General features: G+C 35.5%; 1 protein-coding gene across 6 annotated transcripts in view; it reads left to right on the forward strand.

Moving 5' to 3' along the window:
- The window catches only part of OLA1 (Obg like ATPase 1), a 121,266-nt gene extending 101,518 nt beyond the window's left edge, over positions 1–19,748 (forward strand). For 5 of the 6 annotated variants that reach the window (XM_036421364.2, XM_036421369.1, XM_036421365.2 and 2 more), the window contains 4 exons: positions 12,656–12,796; positions 13,479–13,575; positions 15,629–15,751; positions 19,237–19,748. In XM_036421364.2, coding sequence (XP_036277257.1) covers positions 12,656–12,796; positions 13,479–13,575; positions 15,629–15,751; positions 19,237–19,338 — 463 coding nt within the window. In that variant the 3' untranslated portion in view covers positions 19,339–19,748. Of the gene's footprint in view, positions 1–12,655; positions 12,797–13,478; positions 13,576–15,327; positions 15,405–15,628; positions 15,752–19,236 lie in introns of those variants that run through there. The other variant, XM_036421367.2, reaches the window with a different exon arrangement.
- Positions 19,749–19,984: the final 236 nt, after the last annotated feature.

Below are 19,984 nucleotides of genomic sequence, written 5' to 3' on the forward strand. Positions count from 1 at the left end.
CCGCTCAATTCACTTAGTAAACGGCTAACTTTGGTAGCCAGCCGACTGCAAGGAAAAGTACCAGAAATAGTGGTTGAGATACTCAAACAAACGGGAAAGTGGGCAAGATTGTCCTGTTCCAGTTGGGACTTCCATAGTTGAAGTTTACGCTGGAATGCTGTGATCATGTCAGACATCTTCGTTATGACTTGTTTGCGTCCCTGCAGCTTCAGATTCAGTTGGGCGAGATGCTCGCATATGTCACACATCATAGCAAAATCACATAGCCAGGCGGGATCCGACAGTTCAGGCAAGGGCTTTCCTTTACTTTCCATGAAAAGAGCAATTTGTTCTCTGAGCTCAAAAAATCTTTTGAGGACTGCGCTCTTGCTCAGCCATCTTACTTCTGTGTGGTGTGGCACGTCTCCATGCTCTGCACCCACCTCCTGTAAAAACTGCTGGAACTGGCGATGATTCAGGCCACGTGCCCGTATAAAGTTAATAGTTTTAATGACTGTGGTCATTATGTCATTCATGTCCAGAACTTTTCCACACATAGCCTCTTGGTGGATAATGCAATGATAAGTAATCAAGGGTGTGTGGCAGTGACTTTTTTGCATTCTTTCCTTCATTAGTCCAACCAAGCCTTTCTTTTCTCCGCACATTGAAGGTGCGCCATCGGTAGTTAGCCCCACCAACTTTTCCCAGGGTAATTTAAAATTATTTATAGATTTCTCCACAGCCTCAAATATATCTCTACCAGTTGTCGTCCCATGCATGGCAGCTACATCCAAAAGTTCCTCAGTGACAGAGAGGTCGGTCTTCGTAGCACGTATAAAGATGGACAGCTGCGCTGTATCAGTGTTGTCTGTGCTTTCATCAATAGCAAGTGAAAAAGCGAGATAACTGCATGCCTGTTCAGCCAGCTGTGATGATAATGATAGATTTCCTGAGAGTTCTTGAACTCTATCTGCAATGGTGTTTCTTGACAAACTGACATTTTGAAAACTCTGTATCTGGTCTGGGCATACTTGCTCACACACTTTTAGCATGCATTGCTTCAAAAAGGCACCCTCTGAAAAACACCTTGAAGTACGGGCAATTTCTTCAGCCACTATAAAGCTTGCTTTCACTGCAGCATCATTTTTCGCTGTAGCCTTTGTAAACATTTGCTGCTGTGGTTGTAGTTTGCCTTTTAGTTCTTTAACAATTTTATGCTTTTCTTCCAAAGTATATTTGCCATACTTAACATTATGTTTGGTGTCAAAATGACGACGTATATTGTACTCTTTCATCACCGACACTGTCTCATAACACAATATACACACTGGTTTGCCCTCTCTAAGCACAAACATGTATTCATTTTCCCATTTGTCATTAAATTGTCTGCCTTCACCGTCAACTTTTCTTTTCCTGGACATTTTGGGATCCAAATATTGGCAGTAAAAGATGTAGTTTATTGGAAATCTGCGTTAGAAGGAAAAAGTTGAAAACCACAGGGATAGTTGATTTGGCAGATGGAGTGGAGAAAAAAAAAGTCAGTCAATAAATGCCTGGCTGGGTACAGATAGCAGATTCTGTTGTGATTTTTATGCCTGCACTTTATGCCAGGAACTGGCAGCTTCTGCTGTGTATTTTTTATGCCCGCACACTCACTCTCTCCTCTGCTCTGCCACCCGCACAACCACATCGGATGCCGGACTATAGGTCACGCCTCCTGAATCTCGAGTGACTTGTTATCTATGCGCATGCGTAATAGATAGCAAGTACAGCGGCCGGCGAGATCACAAGCCTCCTATGTCACCGCGCGTCATTGTGATGGAACGCAGCAGAGTGCAGTGATGACAGCGCGGTGCGGGCCACATTGCAAGGCCTGGCGGGCCGGATTTGGCCCGCGGGCCTTGTGTTTGACATGTGTGATATAGAATAAGCCCTTCATAAGTTTAGGCCAATCTCAAAAAGACTCAATACTGAAGTTTTTATCATGTTTATGATTCTGCATTTCTTGACACACTATGCACCACTATGACACGTTACAATGCACTCTCTCCTTCCCTCACTCACTCTCTCTTCCCTCATTCCCTCCCCTCCTCCTTTTTCTCTGTCCCTCTCCCTCCTCGTTACCTCCCCCTCCCTCTTTTTCTTTCTCCCTCTCTCTCCCTCATTTTATTCCTCTCTGTCTCTTTCTCCCTCCTTCCTTTCCTCTCTGTCCTCCCACCCCATATATACTACATGTACTCACTCTTATTTCAAGCATCCTTTCTCCTCCCTCTCTCAAGATATTAGAGGGTAGTCTTTATCTTCATAAGGAATCTGGATGTGGAAGTCTCATTTCTGATACCATCTACATTCTCTCAAAAAAAAATCTGTGATAGTTAAATAAAGATATATAACTCCCCTTAAAAGTTTATATTTTGATTATGGATTGTATAAACCTGGTGTCTTCCTCTTTGCACAAAAGTAGAAGGAAAAATAGTTTATCCCTGGGTCCCATGGCCAAGAATACTTCCCAACTATGTTAAGATCTATAAGATCTTAACATAGTTGGGAAGTATTCTTGCAGCTGACAATTTTTTTATGGTCTCAAGCTGTAAATAATTGGTTTCGTACCTCATGACAACTTTAATTACAAAATATTTCTATATGTAATATTTAAGACTAGAATATAGAATTGCAACAATAAAAAGAAGACAGAGATTCAAAAATAGTAGCTCTCAGCCATCAGAGTGCAAAGTGTTGTAAGGATTGGGTGCAAATCCTACTTCCAGAATTTATAAATCTAGGTTCTCTTATAGAGTTTTGGATTCACAGATGATCCAGAAACATATTTTGAGAAACAATGTTCTAAAGTGTCAAAAATGTACCCAGCTTGGGGCTACTTAAAATGAACACAAATCATAAATTAGTAGCCTGAGACTCAGGGAACATCTTAACATTTGAGATGCTCATTTTGGTACATTCATAATGAACCTTGATGTTCATATTTGAATTACAAGTAGATCAAGCCACAGATTATCTTGGGAATCAAAATAACCCCACTATACTATGAGTTTTTGTTCATATAATTGAACTTGAATTAGGTATGCTTCCTCCATTTCTGTTGGTATGATTTTAAACTTCACCATTCTAGCTTATAAATGTGCATATCTCCTGGTCAAGTCAACTATAGCTTATTAATGTCTATAGGTTGACTCTGCCAGAAAAGACAGGTAGCTAAGGTCTGTAAGGATCATATGTATGTACTTCCAAGTGTTTGTTTACCTATTATTTTTTAGATTACCTTTCAACTTAATTTACTCTTATTCATTGATCCCCCCCCAACGTTCACCTAGCATCTGCTGTGACAGGCACTATTATAAGTGTTGCTGGAGATAAGGCAGTGAACAAAATATTCAAAAGACTCCTTGCCCTAATAACTGGGATAAAGAGGGTTCACCAATGCTAGGAGGAAGACAGTAAACGCTAAGATCGTAAGTGCTATAAATAAAAGTAAGTCAAGGTGAGGGAATAGGGAGGGACAAAAAATAGAAAAGGAGAGGCTTTTATTAAAATATGGTAAAATGGCCCTATCTGGTTTGCTCATTGGTTATAATGTCAGCCTGCAGAATGAAGGGTCTCAGGTTTGATTCCAATCAAGGACATGTACCTGGGTTGCAGGTGTGATCTCTGGCCCTGGTCAGGTCCTGGGAGGCAACCAGTCTCACTCTCTCTTTCTGCCCCCTCCACCCCTCCCACTCTGGTATCCCAGCTGGCCTGACTCAGGGGTTGAACATTGACCTGTGAACTAGGAGATCACTGTGATTCTTGGTCAGGGCACATGCATGGGTTGTGGTCTAGATCCCCAGTGTGCAGGGAGTGTGCAGGAAGCAGCCAATCAGTGATTCTCTCTCATCATTTCTCTCTCCCTCTTCCTTTCTGAAATCAATAAAAATACATAAAATACTTATATACTATAAGCCCAGTGCACGAATTCATGTACATTGAAAATAAATTAATTAGAAGAAATATTTTAATATCACTATTGGCCCAATTCACAACCAACAATGACACATCGAAACACATGAATGCGATTGGCACCAGTGAGAGCTTTATATATATCACACATGTGCAAGTCAGCTTAGTCTTTTACTTATAGAAAATAAACTTGCTTAATTAGACCTGCTTTCTGATTTAGCTAAACTTTTTCCAGCCCAATGAAGCACTCCAACTTCTCTTTTAGGTAATTGTTAGCAACACAGAAGTAAATAGCAACATGAAGCAGATTATTATTATAGACTACACAGGGAGAAAAAGGGTAAAATATTTAACTGCAGCAGTGTTTGACTATATTCTGTGCAGTGAGAAAACCTGAAGTCATTTTCAAGGTCCACCATTTCTTACTTCTTTTCAGTTGGATCAAGTTTCTAAACTTTCTAAATCTCCATTTTCTGGGTAATGAAAAGAAAATAGGATCTACCTACTCTAGGACTTCTGTAAGGATCAAATGAAATGAGGCATGGGAAAACACTTCACAAACATTTGGTTACAGTGTGAAATGTTTGCACCTGGCTACAAAGCAAGTCATGTTCCTGGGCTGAAGAAACTGCAAGGAGGCTAGTCATTGCTAGGGAGAGGAAGCCAGGTGTTGCTACATGACATCTTCACCTGGTGTCCACAGCCACCATTTCTGGGCTAGGCTGGCCTGAGGGCTACATTTTGTACCATGGGGTCTCGACAGTGTCAGCTGCGATTTGGTGGGCTGTCGCTCAGGGTGGTGGCGGGGCCTGTGTCTCACTTGGGGGAAGCCAAGTGTTGCTTTGTGGGTGCTAGGTCCTTGTGCCGTTTCTCTGTGTACATCATGGCAGCTCCTGCATTGAACATCTGTCCCCTGGTGGTCAGTGTGTATCATAGTGATTGGTCGAATGGTCAGACACTTAACACATTAATCTTTTATATATATAGATTCATGTACATTGAAAGGAAGTTAATTAATTAGAAGCAATATTTTAGAGGCTGGGGAGGGAACCTCGGAGGGCTCCAGGGCGTGTCTGGCCTCATCTCGCCCAGTCCTGATCAGCCGAACCCCAGCAGCAAGCTAACCTACCAATTGGAGCGTCCGCTCCCTGGTGGTCAGTGCACATCATAGTGACTGGTTGAACGGTCCAACAACACTTAGCATATTAGGCTTTTATTACATAGGACTAGAGGCCCAGTGCATAAAATTCGTGCATGGGGGTGTGTGTCCCTCACCCAGCCTGCACCCTTTCGTAATCCGGGACCCCCTCGGGGGATCTCCAACTGCTAGTTTAGGCCCGATCCCACACCTGCCTGCCTCAATGCCCCTAACTCTGCCTGCCTACCTGATCGCCCCTAACTGCCTCTGCCTGTCTGCCTGATCTCCCCGACCACTTGCTTGCCTGCCTGATCACCCCTAACTGCTTGCCTGCTGCCTGATCGCCCCTAACCACCTCTGCTTCAGCCACCATGGCTTTGTCCAGAAGGTCGTTCAGCTATTGGGTCTAATTAGCATATTATACTTTTATTTTTATAGATATTCTCTGGTGAAGATTAACAACAAGGTAGTTTGTCTCCAGGGTTGGTTAATTCAATGTCCTGTTATATTATCAAGAAAAAGGTTTTTTTCTTATCTTTCCCCACTTCCACTCTTGAAGTCACAAAATTCTGGCATTACTGGGGTAAGATCCAGACAGAATGGACAGCAGAGACTCGTCTTTTTAAGAGCCAAATGAAACCTTTTGATCTTTCCCTAGGTTTTTCTTCTTGCCCCATTGACCATATCTGGTTCCTGTGCCCATTCTCAAAACAGTTGCCAGCTGGAGAATGTGATTACTATGATTTACTCAACTAATTCACCTTGATGTTTTCTCTTGTTTATTCATTGCAAGAGATTTATTAAGGGGGCCTTTTTATTATAGAAATTTTTTTTTCATACAGTTGTTACATGTTACACAGATTAATTGCATTTTTAAAAGCATATTAAGAGAAGAAATCCCAGAGTCATGGTGAGCCCAAAGTGTTGGGATCAATATATTCCAATTCTTCCAATTTGCTTTTAAGGTTGTTTGCTTGTCATAACACCTATCATTTCAATTTCCTCATAACTTTCTAGTTGCCATTAGAGTCAGAAAGCTTATTAATCCTTGAAACAGAAAACCTGAAACCCATTGTTTATTTGCTGCAAAAGTAATGTGCATTTCTCTAGAATTTTTCTTTCCTATGCATACACATATACATATATATATATAGTTATGTATGGATACAAATACCATTTTATCATAGTGACCACACAATGAATGTGGTTTTCCAGAGAGTGGTTCTGTGAGGCCCTCATAGCAAACAATTTGTGGTAATATCCCTTTTACTTGTTATGAACTCAGAGTCCATGAAAGTCCTCTCTGCTGGAATCACTTCTTGTAATTTGAATCTAGACTCTAAAGCTAACTTACTACATATGTTTTCCCAGGAATTAAGGCTTATTAGAATGAGAGAGGGATAATTGTGTCTCATAAAGTAAGAAACTCTAAATTAATTATTTTTAGATAATCTGTCAGTTAATTTTTCTTTGAATCTGAAACTTCTTTGACATTGCAGGGAATTCAGAGCAAACATTTCCCTCATACTTCCTGAAATTCTAGTGACTTTTCCTTCTTGTGGTTTTTGAACCTGGGAAATGTAAGCAGGAGTTTTTCTATTATTCTCGCTCCTCTCATATCAGTGGGGTCTGTGGGGTAGGTAGTCAGCATCTGCTTAGTTACCAGTTGGTCTTCAGAGTTATCTTAAACATTTTTATGCTTTCAGTTAATGTGCTTTTATTTTCAAAGTCCTTTACTAGTTCAGTGTTTCTGAAAGTTTAACATGCATAAGAAATACCTTATTAAAATGCAGATTATGAGATTCTGTGTTTCTAACTAGCACCCAAATGATGTGCCACACTCTGAGGAGCAAAGTTGTAATTGTTATTCTGTATAACTCTGTGAAGTACACTGAAATTTGAAGTTTATTACCTACATCAAAGATGGTAATCTCTTTTAGAAGAGAGATTAATTTCCAGACACTAATCAATTATACTAGAAAATTACCTTTTTGTTATGACTTCTTTCTCCCTTTCTCTCCCCACTGACTTCCTTAATAAACCCATTCTAATAACTTATTCAACAAAGAATTTTTAAGAGTTGGGAATTTTTTTATTTTCTAGAGCTAATTTATTTATTGTGAATGAATATTATTTATGGCATATGTTTTAGTTTGCATATAGTTTGTGCTATTACTTTTAGTGCAGGTTTTCAGTATTATTGCCATTTGTAAGATAATTGAGTTGACTAAATAATGTTTATGTAATCTTGAAAAAAATAACCTTACCTTCCATAAGCCTTAATTTTTTTGTGAGAGATTGATTTTAGAGAGAGAAAGGAAATGATCGGGATAGAAAGATAGAAACATCAATGAGAGAGAATCATTTATCCGCTGCCTCTTGGATGCCCTCTACTAGGGATCAAGCCTGCAGGGAATTGAAATCAACAACCTCTGGTGCATGAGTCGACACTCAACCACTGAGCCACCCCAGCTGGGCTGAACAGTTTTAATAGAAGTGAAAGTAAGCCACGTTTCTAAGAAAGGGGGAGACTGGAAATGACCTCACTGTTTATCCATGTCCCCTGGATTTATGGTGCATCCATACCATGAATAACTTGAGGGGAACTTGCTTAGTAAAGGTCAGGTCCTTCATAACATTTACTGAATGATGTCAAGTCACTGAATAAACCAGCTCTGGGTCCTCCTTTGTGTAAGTTGTATCTTTTTCTGAATATTAACACGTGGTCTTGCCAGCAGTTATATTCAGTCAGAAACATATCACTGCTGATTTTTTTTAAAAAGTCAAGACCTAGATTCACACACAAAACTATATAAGGTGTGTGTAAGACCTAATATTACCATATGTAACAACTTCAAAGATTTTAAACGTATTTTGATGTTGTAAAGTAGAATAAGCAGATTTGAGAGTTCTAATATTTAATGAAGATAGAAATGATAATATAACTCAGCTTTAGTACTAGATTGAGCCATCTTTAAAGGATTTTTAGAAAATATAATTAGAATTTGAGAAGCTGAGGGTAGTTGAATGGCTAGATGGACATGAAGTATAGAAAAGAATAAATTAAAGTTCTTATTAAAGTATATTAGAGCAATGGTATATATACACAGATAATAATTTAATTTAAAAAAAAGAAAAAATATATTAGAGAAAACTATTTCAGGGGTTTATTTTAAGTTGCAAGAATTTAGTTTTATTCAAAATATCAAATAGTCATTGGGATTATTTTATTTCCCATTATAAAGGTAAGTATTGTTTTGTGAAACCTGTATCAGTTTGGATGTGTATAAAAATAATGTCTGTGTACCATATGTTTAAGTCAAATATAAAATCCATTTCTTCCTGTGGGTGATGGTCAAAAAATGTTGAAAGCTATTGTATTAGAACACAATAAAATGAAGGATTTAACTCTAGTGTGGAGAGCTTTGAGTTAAGATGGTGGACTGAGCCAATATAAGAAATCCCCTTCTTGTTTCCAATATGTAGAAACACCAGAGAAAATAACCAGAAAAGGGTGGTGTTGATGATGGTATGGTATTTTTAGAACACATGGTGGGACTTGAAAGCAAGAAAAGATTCTCTAGATACCCAAAACAAAGAGGACCCATTGACAGCAGAGTTTATGGTCCTGAGGGAAAACTGCGATTATATGTCCATATAGGACTAAAAATTCAGCACAGGCCTTATGCTACGGGTGTTGCTGGAACAAGCCTAGAAAAGCTGTTGCTCATAAAGCCTAAAAAAAGCTATCCTTTCCATAATCAGTTACTAGAAAAAGGCCCCCACTCGCACCCCTTCTGAACAAGGGAGGAAACTGTTAATCTCAGGAAATTGCAGACCTGACTTCACTATAGGAGGTAGGGGCCCTTAATTTGCAGTACCAATAAACTCAGAGCTGAAACACTAAGCCTTAAAATGACTCAGAGCCCAAGACACTTTCTATAGGTCTTTCCCTAGAAGCAACAACCATAAAACTATCACGTAGATATGTATCTCAGCAACTTGGGGACCACACATTCCCTTGGAACATAACTATGTAACTGCTGCTGCCAAATGACCTCACACACCAAAATAACACAGCACATACACAAGAGCCAATTGTCAGAGGTTAGCAGATGACAAATGGTAGGGACAAAGTTATACCCAAGAAATTAGAAGTAATTAGAGCAGTCTGAAAGGAACTTTTAAATTAATCTGCTGAAGAGATTGAAAGGGATTAACAATTTATTAAACAAGAGTAAAATGTTCTCTAAAAAAAAAAAGAGCAGGTAGATTTGAAAGAGAAACAAACAGAATTTTTAGAAATAAAATTAGTATCTGGGAAGACAAATACAATGTAAACTAACCCTGGGAAAATCAAATTATAGAATCTGGATTTCAAGACCGGCTAAAACAGATCATAAAACTAAAGGTAAATTTGAGACACAGTCTTTGAGAAATCGAATTCTGACTTAATAATAAAGATCTTATTCTGCCAAAGAATCAAACATACCAGTGTATCTCAAAGCATCACCCTTTTAGTCTTAAAACTGATTGTCCCTGCTTTGTCCTTTTGCTTCATTACCAGGGAGAGAAATACAACTAGTGGCAGTTCCTCTTCCCATTTGTCACTCATAAGACTTTGAGGAAATCAATCTGGCTCCATAAGAGAAGAATGGATCCTCTTGCACTACTCTGTTCATAAAATTTGTAAAATGAATACATTTTATGAAAATCTTTACAGTTTAACTCTTTGGGAGTGTGTTGTCTTGAATGTTTCTTCTCCACTCGTAGATGGTCTATGACAATATTATCATTATTTTGATCACTAACAATTGCATAGGTTTCAGACATCTGCTAACGTTTGTATATGATGATTATTATTCAGTCACTTTGGTAAAATATACTTGAAATTGTTTTTTTAGTATTGATACTGAGCTCTACTTTGATTTTTTTCAATATCCCTCATATGCCAGTAGCCTACATTCTTTAGATGACTAACTACAGTTTGGGGCATGGTTTGTAACAATAGAATAGACATTTTTCTGCAAAAGGTAAATGGTCCCAATGGGGTTCAAACTTGTGATCTTGCCTCATTATCACACTTTTGTAACCATCAGGTTTAATAGTTGTGTTATGTATTTCAGTCAGTAATCATGAAATTGAGTTATATTTCTTAAATTACCCATTGTTTATTTCAAATATTTAATTAAAAATCACTTTGGGATATTTCTCACTTTTGTTTGATAGTAAAAGTAACAAAAGTAAAGCAGACAACCAAAGAACCTACCTCACTTTTCATCTTCCCTGTGTTTTCTGTGACAGTGAAAGTCACAAAAGTGAAGCTTGCAGGCAAAGAACCTAACTCACTTTACGGAGAGTGCTACGGTACCTTTTTCTTTTAGTGAGGCTATAGCAGGTCTGATGTCAGTCACTTTAGAGACCTTTAGACCTCAGTGCTCATTTATTGCTAAAATGTACCAGCTCTGCTTCTGCATTATGAAGATCATCTGTCAACACTTTGAGATATTCTCCTTTGTTATTAAGCTTGTGATGCTCTACACTGTCAGGTTTTTTGCCAATTATAGTTAAGGTACAATGGTGTATTCACCAGATCAAAGTCTCACATTGGCAGTAGAAAAATGATTTGTAAGTCTTTATTCATCTGAATTGTACAATAGAGCACCTGAGGAATGCAAATAATCTCTCTGAGGACTCTGCAGGAAAGGCTGTTAGAATGACAGGGTAGAATTATTGTTATTCTGAATTGATGTTTTAGCCAAAGTAATTATTTCTTATTGTTTCATAACAGTTCTAGCTTTATTAGTTATGTTGACCATATTTATGAAACAAAATGTATATGCTATTTTATCCTTTTACGTGGGCTTGCTTTGTTAAACTTTCATTGAATCTATATTTGGTATGTGATCTTTTTTTAATTATATACTTGATCGTATCTGATGTACCATAAATGTATGTTACATTTTAATATACAGTTTTGTTTGAATAGTGTAAGTCTGTGATATAACTTAGAATAGGCAAAATATCGAATTAAATTTTCCTTTTTTTCTCTTAGCCTGTCCTTCATCATTTTGGCAAGAAAATATCTAGCTTGGATTTCCTATTTAAAGGACACTAAGACAAATCTTTATTCATCTATTTATTGGGCTGGTGTGTGTGTGTGTGTGTGTGTGTGTGCTTTAAGGATATGACCAGAAGGAATAAATATTATGAAGAGCAAGAACCACTAATGACATATTAGATAAGTAAAGTATAGTTAGCCTTGTAAAACAAGCATATACCAAGCCTTTATCCCATTGTATTGATAAATCCTATTTAGTAGGCTACATATATTTTTAATTTTCTGATAACTCTGATTCTCATCCATTTTCTTTGGTAGGTTGAGTATTAATGACTGTGATTTAATTCCTTGTGTCTTTTCTTCTACAGTGACCTTCTTTTCCCCTAACGTGACCTTAGCATTGATTACTTAAAGGATTCCTGCCACAGTTTCTTTGCAATAGTAGCTATTAAAACCTTGGTTTAAATATGGGTGATGATCTGAGAATGAAAATTAATGATATTATTTCTGTTAATATTTGTTTACTATATGCTAGGCATTACTTTTCAAGGTTCTTTATAATATAATATAATATAATATAATATAATATAATATAATATAATATAATATAATATAATATATACTATTACTATCTCCATTTTTAGAGATGAGGAAACTGAGGCCTAGAAAGGTTCAATAACCTGCCCAAGGAAAAAAACTAGTAAAGTGGTAGGATCAGGACCTGATTAATATATTCATTATACTTAGTTCACTTATGTTCTCACTGCTACTTTATCAGAATACTCCATGATTTGGGGGAAGAGGGGTTCAAGTCATCTTTTTAAATAACACTTGGTATCAGTTTCCTAACTGATTTGGCTTTTCAATCCCTTTTGAATTCAAAGGAATTTCTTTCATCTGTAGTTCTATACTCAAGATCTACAAAAGTGAGATTTATAAGAGCAGTGTATACATAATCAACTAGGTTTGTTAATGTATATTTCTGGACATATTTGTTTTAATTAGCAAAAAATATCCCTCAAAAACAATACAAATGTAACTTATTGTTAATCTAAGAAGGAACTAAAGCAAGTATTATAGATATTTGGGTAGAAGAAATTGTTTTCCAAAGACTCTTCAAAATTGGCTGGTACTTTTAGATCTGATTTCTATACAAACAAACTTTGTCTTTCAAAAATTTGCTTTGTAAAGTAAGGAAAATAAATCATAAAATTGAGATTTTCAAGGGCATAGGTGTTAACACTGAACAAATTTAGTGTAACTTTTAAAAGTTTTAAAATATTTGTGTAATAGTTTCTATAGATAATGTGCTAAAGTAAAACTAAATTGCAGTAAAATATTATGGCATATACCTGAAGCAATTGCTGCCTGTTAATGCCTTGACCTTGGAAAGCTATACACAAAAAGATGGCATCATAAAACCGTGCAATTCTTATGAATATGTATGTGCTACTTGATAATAATGAATGTGGTACAGTCATGCATGCACTACAAGATAATGTTGTGCCCTTTTTTGTCTACAGGTTGATAAAAATCAAAGAGTGGGTGGACAAGTCTGACCCAGGTGCCTTGGTCATTCCTTTTAGTGGGGCCTTGGAACTCAAGTTGCAAGAATTGAGTGCTGAGGAGAGACAGCAGTATCTGGAAGCGAACACGACACAAAGGTTAATTTAGCATTCATTTTCCCTACACTTTATTATCAACTATTTCCTTGCAGTAATTTAATTGCTTGCGCTGATAGAATAATAAATGACAGAGTAATTACCATTATAAAGAGGGAATCTTCTCCTTTCTTTACCATGAGACAGAGTGAAAAGATTTATTTTAAATTAAGTTTTTAACTGTCATCTGTCATCTCTGTACAGTGTTTTAATTATAACATAGGTATTAGTTATGTATATTTTGAGAAGGAATGATCGCCAAAACTCTTTCGTCATGTTCAGTGGGGGAGGGGAAAGGGTGAATCAGTTGCCTGATTTTTTTCTGAGTAACGGTTAAAATATTGTTTAAACATTGGATTTCAATCAAATAATTTTGCTTTCATGACCTACATCCTGGAAATAATTAATATTGGGGGAAATCGTCATAGAATGGGTAGATTGGGTTTTTCTTTTTTTTATAGTAAACAATTCAAAATTATATATTTAGACTAATACAATTAGAATTGGTTTTAAAGGGGATTTTTAGCAATAGTTATATGCTTTCTGACCTCTTCAAGAGCATTAGAAAGATGAATGGTCATTTACTAGTATCTTTAACATTTTCTACTTGAAATGAATGATTTTAGCTCTGTACCAATCTGTGGTACAATTAACTTATATGTGAATTTGTTTCATTTTATTTCAGCGCTTTGCCAAAGATCATTAAGGCTGGGTTTGCAGCACTCCAACTAGAATACTTTTTCACTGCAGGCCCAGATGAAGTGCGTGCATGGACCATCAGGGTAAGATTCATACTTATTCATCAGCTATATCCAGTTCCACACTATTGAATTCAGATTGATATCACTGACTTTGAAGTTTGTCATGGTGGCGGTTAGCTAGTCATTACAGATGAGGTTTTTGTCCAGGATAACTTTAATTATTTGTGAGCTGCTGAACAGTGAAAGTGGAGCGGCATTGATTGAGGCAGGTAACAATTGATTCTGCCTATTACATAGTCTGAATTTCTTCATCCTGTAGAATCTGTCTACCCTCCTCCTGTGGTCAGAGATAAGACGCACCAGTATTGTGCTTGCTTAATCTGTGTGACTGGGTTTGTCTGCAGTGAAATTGATGTTGCTTTTCATTTTGTATTCGCTAAGTTTGTTTGGGTTGCGGGTGGTTCTTTCCTCCTTTGCTTTGCTCGGATTACATTTTCAGCAATAAAAGCAATATGACATCATTATGCTCTTCATAGATACACAGTTGGGCTCAAAGAGCTAAACTCAATGTGCAATAATTCATGCCTTTTTGTAATTTGAATTCATAGAGGTAGTGTTTATTTTTTCAATGTTATATATTCAAATTTTCTTCTTTAAAAATGGCTATGTATTTTAAATACTGATGTGTACTGATTAGGACCAAAAAGAATGACTAATTTATTCCCAGAGGACAATAGAAACTGAACTGTAATGGCTTGCTTTTAAATGTAAATGTATTATAATAAGGTAGTTACTATTGAAAAATGTTTTGAAATATATATAGTCTCACATAGTGTTATAGAATGTAAAAATTATGTCAGAACTTTTAGAAATATTTATTCATTCTTTTATTGTGCTTTTTAAATATATGCTACATGAGTAATTTTAGTGCTACTTTGATTTCTACCGCAATTCTACCGCAATTTATTGTTATATTTATTTTGATTTAATGTGGATAGAACGAGAAGGCAGTTCAACATAATGTTAAATGCGTTGTATGAATGTGAAATTCACTTTTCTTTTATCTCCTCTCCCCTTTGTAAAAAAAGAAAAATGTTTGATTAATTTCTAACCAAGGTCCTTTTATATAGACTTATAAAATAATGTCAAAGCAAATATAAGTTGGTAAATAAATTGTCAGGGTTTATTTTTACTATATATTTTAAAGCCTTAAAACTTCTGAACTTAAGTATTTGTAACAAGAAAGATAATGTGTTCTGGACTTGAAAATGTTGAAAGCTGGTTTATCTTAAGACTGATTGTAAGTATCCATGATTTAATGTGCTAAGAGATATTTAGTCAGGTAAGCATCAGTGAGTAGCCATATTAACCCAATACATCTTTTATTGTAAAAACTGTGCTTTATAGTGTCAGACTTCTTATCACTTTAACATGCTTTATTAAGCAGTCTTTAGGTCACCATTATTTCTCAGATTTCTCTCCATGGTTGTGTGTGTCTGAAATGTATGTCCTTGTAATTTAACATATGCGGTAATTACAAGACATTTCTCTTCCTACATCGACTTCAATTTTCCTATGTGATGGTTAGAAGCAGGGTGTGTAATGTAAAATGCTCAAAATTTTTATTATAAGAATTTCAAAATTATTTGCTAAACATGAATTTTATGTATACATTATATGTTGGAAAATACCTCTTAAATGTCTCTTTATATATTGATTTTTTATATTCTTTAGATGTACTAAAAATTTCAAGGCTTTTTCCTTTTAAAACCTTTGCTAATATATCTTAAAAATTACTTTTAAAATCCTTATTTTTTCCACTGTGAAGAATAGAAAATCGAAATGAAACCCAGACCAGAACCAAACCACTGCATCTAAATCAATAAAACTGTGGATGACTGACTGGTAGGGAAAAACAAAGCTGTGCTTCTTTAATATCGACTGATCTGTCTGTGCTAAATCTGCCACACAGATAGTGCCCAGTGTTGAAAAGGTACTAATTGTGTACCTGACATCTTCACTGATATTAAACTAAGTTTAAGTTGGCCACAACTACAGATTAAAAAAAAGAAACTCGACATTTACAATCCTCATCTTAAATGCAATTAGTTTTCTCTGGTCTTTCTTTTCAAAGAAAGGGACGAAGGCTCCTCAAGCTGCAGGAAAGATTCACACAGACTTTGAAAAAGGATTCATTATGGCTGAAGTAATGAAATATGATGATTTTAAAGAGGAAGGTTCTGAAAATGCAGTCAAGGTAAAGAATTATAGTTTTATATTTTGTAATTTTACTGATAGGAAAATACTCATGATTAAAATGAATAATCATCTTTTAAATTCTGTATCAGGGTTGTATTACTATCCACTGATTGAACAGCTGTAGATGTTTACATGCTTTTAGATAATTTTAAAAATGTGTGAATTGTGTTTTCCTAAAACTGAAAAAAATAGTTTTACGTAATTATAAATAATTTCAAAGAATTTGTTCACTGATGGCCAGTGAAAAATTATACTTATATAATACTACTTCTACTTTAGATATTCAAATGTAGTATCTAAAGTAGAAGTAGTATTATATCCTTTTTATTAATTCAAAGGGACAGAAAAATCTGTTCTTACTGAAACTTCATGGTTGTACTTTTTTTTTTTTTTTTTTTTTTAAGATATTTGGGGATTTGATTTGCTTTCTCAACACTAGAGGGCAGGTCCAAAATTGTGCTTTATTTTAGCTAATAAATGTAATTTGCTTTGCAGCTCTGACAGTAAAGCAATATTATATGTGGGTAATAAATTAATTTTTATAATGTAAATCCTTTTTCAGGCTTAGTTTTGTTTGACTTTATTATGTTTTCCTTAGCAGAATCTAGTTGGTATGTCATCTCTAATCGGTAGATAGGTCAAGTGATTAAACTGACATTGTAATAAGCAAGGCTTCTTTATCTTAGCTTAATCTGATATTTGAAGACTGCCATAGAAATGTTAAAGAATTTAAAGAGGTTTCTTGTTTTTACTATTCATAATTTGAAAGGAATGCAGAAAAGTTTATTTCAAATTTAGTGTATTCTCATTGATATCTTTGGAAAGATCATACGGAACAGCATGACTTTAATAGAACTTTTGGAACCCCAGGAAGAGGAGTCATTTTGTTTTTTAAAAATTAGTGAGAGAAGTTACAGTTTACAACCAAATGTCATTAACGTTCCAGTGGTTGTCATCTGTGTCGATAGAGAGGTATGCAAATACTCAAATTGAACTTTGTCACGAATACTAATTAGACTTGGAAACCTCAGGTTATTTTTTAACATGCTACATAATGTTAGCATATACATTTTTCATATAATAGGATAATTAAAAGAAGGATATTTTTCTATTATTAGAATTCAGAAATCAGATACTTTTTTTATACTCTGTGATAAGCCTGCACCAATTCTTGATAGATATGCTATTGTAATAAACTTGAAAGATATATAAATTGTGAATACTTCCTTTAACAACACCTGGAAACTTTATAATATACAATAAAGTAATATTTCCTGCTTGTAGAAATGCTTGGCACAAACTGGAGGCTTTTGTACTATAAGTTGGAAATTATTGACCTCTGGATTTTCAGCTTCAAATACCATTTAGTATTTTATGTGGTTTTTAACCTCTAAAACTAACTTTTCGGAATTTAAACTCCAAGTAAATAAAGCATTTATGAGTTGTCTTATACTCTTTTATTCAACAAATATTTACTTGCATATTATCAAGTAGGTTTTAGCTTCGAGAGCAAGATTAGTATATGTGTGTATGTATGTATATGTATTTCTAGTACCAGTGCAGCATAACTAATTTAATGCCAGTGCTGTGAACTATATACTGAATAGCTCTGTGTGGGCTTTGTAGTCTACAGGGATATCACATTATTAGCAATCATATCTGCTTAGGCAAAGCTGCCTTCTACAGATGGCTGCTTTCAAGTGCAAATGAACTGGTTAGACGTGTCTTGTTTAATACATACTCAAGATTCACAAATGGGTATTGATTTTTTTTTTTAAACCAGTGTTTCTGATAGCAGTGGAAATGGATTAAATGGTCTCTAGAGAATTTAAAGAAACACTGTCACCTTTAATTAATAGTAAACTTGAGTGGTAACAAAGTATATAAACTTTTATATTAATATGTCATGTCAGTATGTATTTGATTTAAATTGTATATTAATAGCTTTATAACTGTGAGTTTTATATTATCAGAATAAGTAGCAGACGGCCTATAATATATTATGTCTTTATAAAAATCATGTGAGAGAGTGGGTGTGTGGGGGGCAGTGTCTGTGCCATTTAGAATGTTAGAGTATCAAGGCTTTTTAAAAATTAGCTGTTTTAATAGTAGTTTTAATAATACATATTATTAGTAGGTGATTTTTGTATATGTAGGCTAGTATTTGAAAATTTGCTTACTACAACTCTGATCTGGTTTGTTAATTTTAACCTCAGATGTATGATCTTCGTTAGTGTTGTTTCTCATTAGTATAATTGCACTTGACTTTGAACATTCTTATCGATATGTTCAAAGGGAAGTAGTGATCTTGTTGGGCAAAGGTTTTGTGTTCTCAGTAAATTCTAACAGAAGGAAAATACTTTTGAGAGTTTTTTTCAAAAGATCACGTCCTCATTGTCGAGTGGTCGGTGATGGAGTCACACGGACCTATGTCAGTTTGTGCAGGTTTAAGTGTAGATGCTGAAGAGTCTGCTGCGCTCAGGGTGAAGTGTGTGTGCTGCGCCGTGCGGTGAACCTGGGTCTCTGGAACTGCCATGTGTTTGCATTAGGATTGCTGACTGATTGCATGTCTAAATCTGCATACCAGCAGGTGGAATCAATTGCTTTGCCAACTAATACACAAGTGGAAAAAAAAATCTGTCTTTGCAGTTCCAACCTGTTAGAGTCTGCTTGTGGCTAGGGCTGTTAGTACAGGCACACCTCGTTTTATTGCACTTCGCTTCATTGCGCTTCACAGATGTTGTGTTTTTTACAAATTGAAGGCCAGACCCTCCACCAGAAAAAAAGATTACAGCTGGCTTTATTGCAATACTTGCTTTATTGTGGCGATCTGGAACAAACCTGTGATATCTTTGAGGTGTGCTGGTAATCTTCATGATGCATTCTAATACAGAGCACTATGCATAGTCATTGTCAAGACCAATAAAAAACTACAAGGAAAAAAATTTAAAATCTGTGTATTTTTACACTTGATAGTAGTAGTTCTTGTAGGAAACCAGCTTTTTTGACATCACAGAATTTCTTTAAACAAAGAAACCTTTTACTAGTTATGTAGTTTTTGTGTTTTTTTTCCTGCCTGGCTTGATCTTGTTTTGTTACAGTGACTTACTGGATGTTTGCAGACACATCAGAAATGTACCATAAGCAGCATGTAATGAAACTTAATGATATTGGTATAATTACATTTATATACTAACAATTTAGTGGAGAATACATTATGATTATGTTTGTATAGAAAATCTAGTTCTGCCCAAATCAGGAATACTTTGCTTCTCTCAAATTCTAGTTTTAAACTTGTATGCCTTCCTATATTTATTTCTTTAAAACACACACACACACACACACACACACACACACACACATATATATATATATATATAACCTATGAGTATAATACCTTTTGCATCTGTTCCTACCATTTACCTTATGTCTTACACAATTAGTTGTACAATAACCCATTTATTCTATATTTTCTACTTGCAGGCCGCTGGAAAGTACAGACAACAAGGCAGAAATTATATTGTTGAAGACGGAGATATTATCTTCTTCAAATTTAATACACCTCAGCAACCGAAGAAAAAATAAATTTTAGTTATTGCTCAGATAAACATACGATTTCCAAAAAGCATATGATTTTTTTAATTAAAATTTCTGAAAACTGAAGGGACACACAAAGTTGGTGGATGGGAATCTTCTACAAACAGAATTATTTTTTATTTGTTTTAAAATTAAAATACTGTGTACCTTCAATGAAATGCAAGTTCTCTAATGTGAACAGCTTTGCTTTTCACGTGATTAAGACCCTACTCCAAATTGTGGAAGCTTTTCAGGAACCATATTACTCTCATGATACTTCATTAATCTCCATCATGTATGCCAAGCCTGACACATTTGACAGTGAGGACAATGTGGCTTGCTCCTTTTTGAATCTACAGATAATGCATGTTTTACAGTACTCCAGATGTCTACACTCAATAAAACATTTGACAAAACCAGCCTTGGTGTGTTTGGGGATGTCTGTATTGACTGACTGTGGTGTGCTGAATGCGATACGGCACCTGGTGGTTGCTGATTACTGCGTGTGTGACACAGTAACTGGCAGTGTGGGGCAGCTGCAATTGTATCTTAAAAGTGAGTCTTTCATGGGAATCAGAAGAATAGTTACCAAGGATTTGTCTCACGAAAGTTAATTAATTTGTAGATGGACATTTAGTGAAGGATGATAGCAATG

This window comes from Pipistrellus kuhlii, unplaced genomic scaffold, assembly GCF_014108245.1.
Source record: "Pipistrellus kuhlii isolate mPipKuh1 unplaced genomic scaffold, mPipKuh1.p scaffold_m20_p_7, whole genome shotgun sequence".
In the NCBI taxonomy this organism is placed as follows: domain Eukaryota; kingdom Metazoa; phylum Chordata; class Mammalia; order Chiroptera; family Vespertilionidae; genus Pipistrellus; species Pipistrellus kuhlii.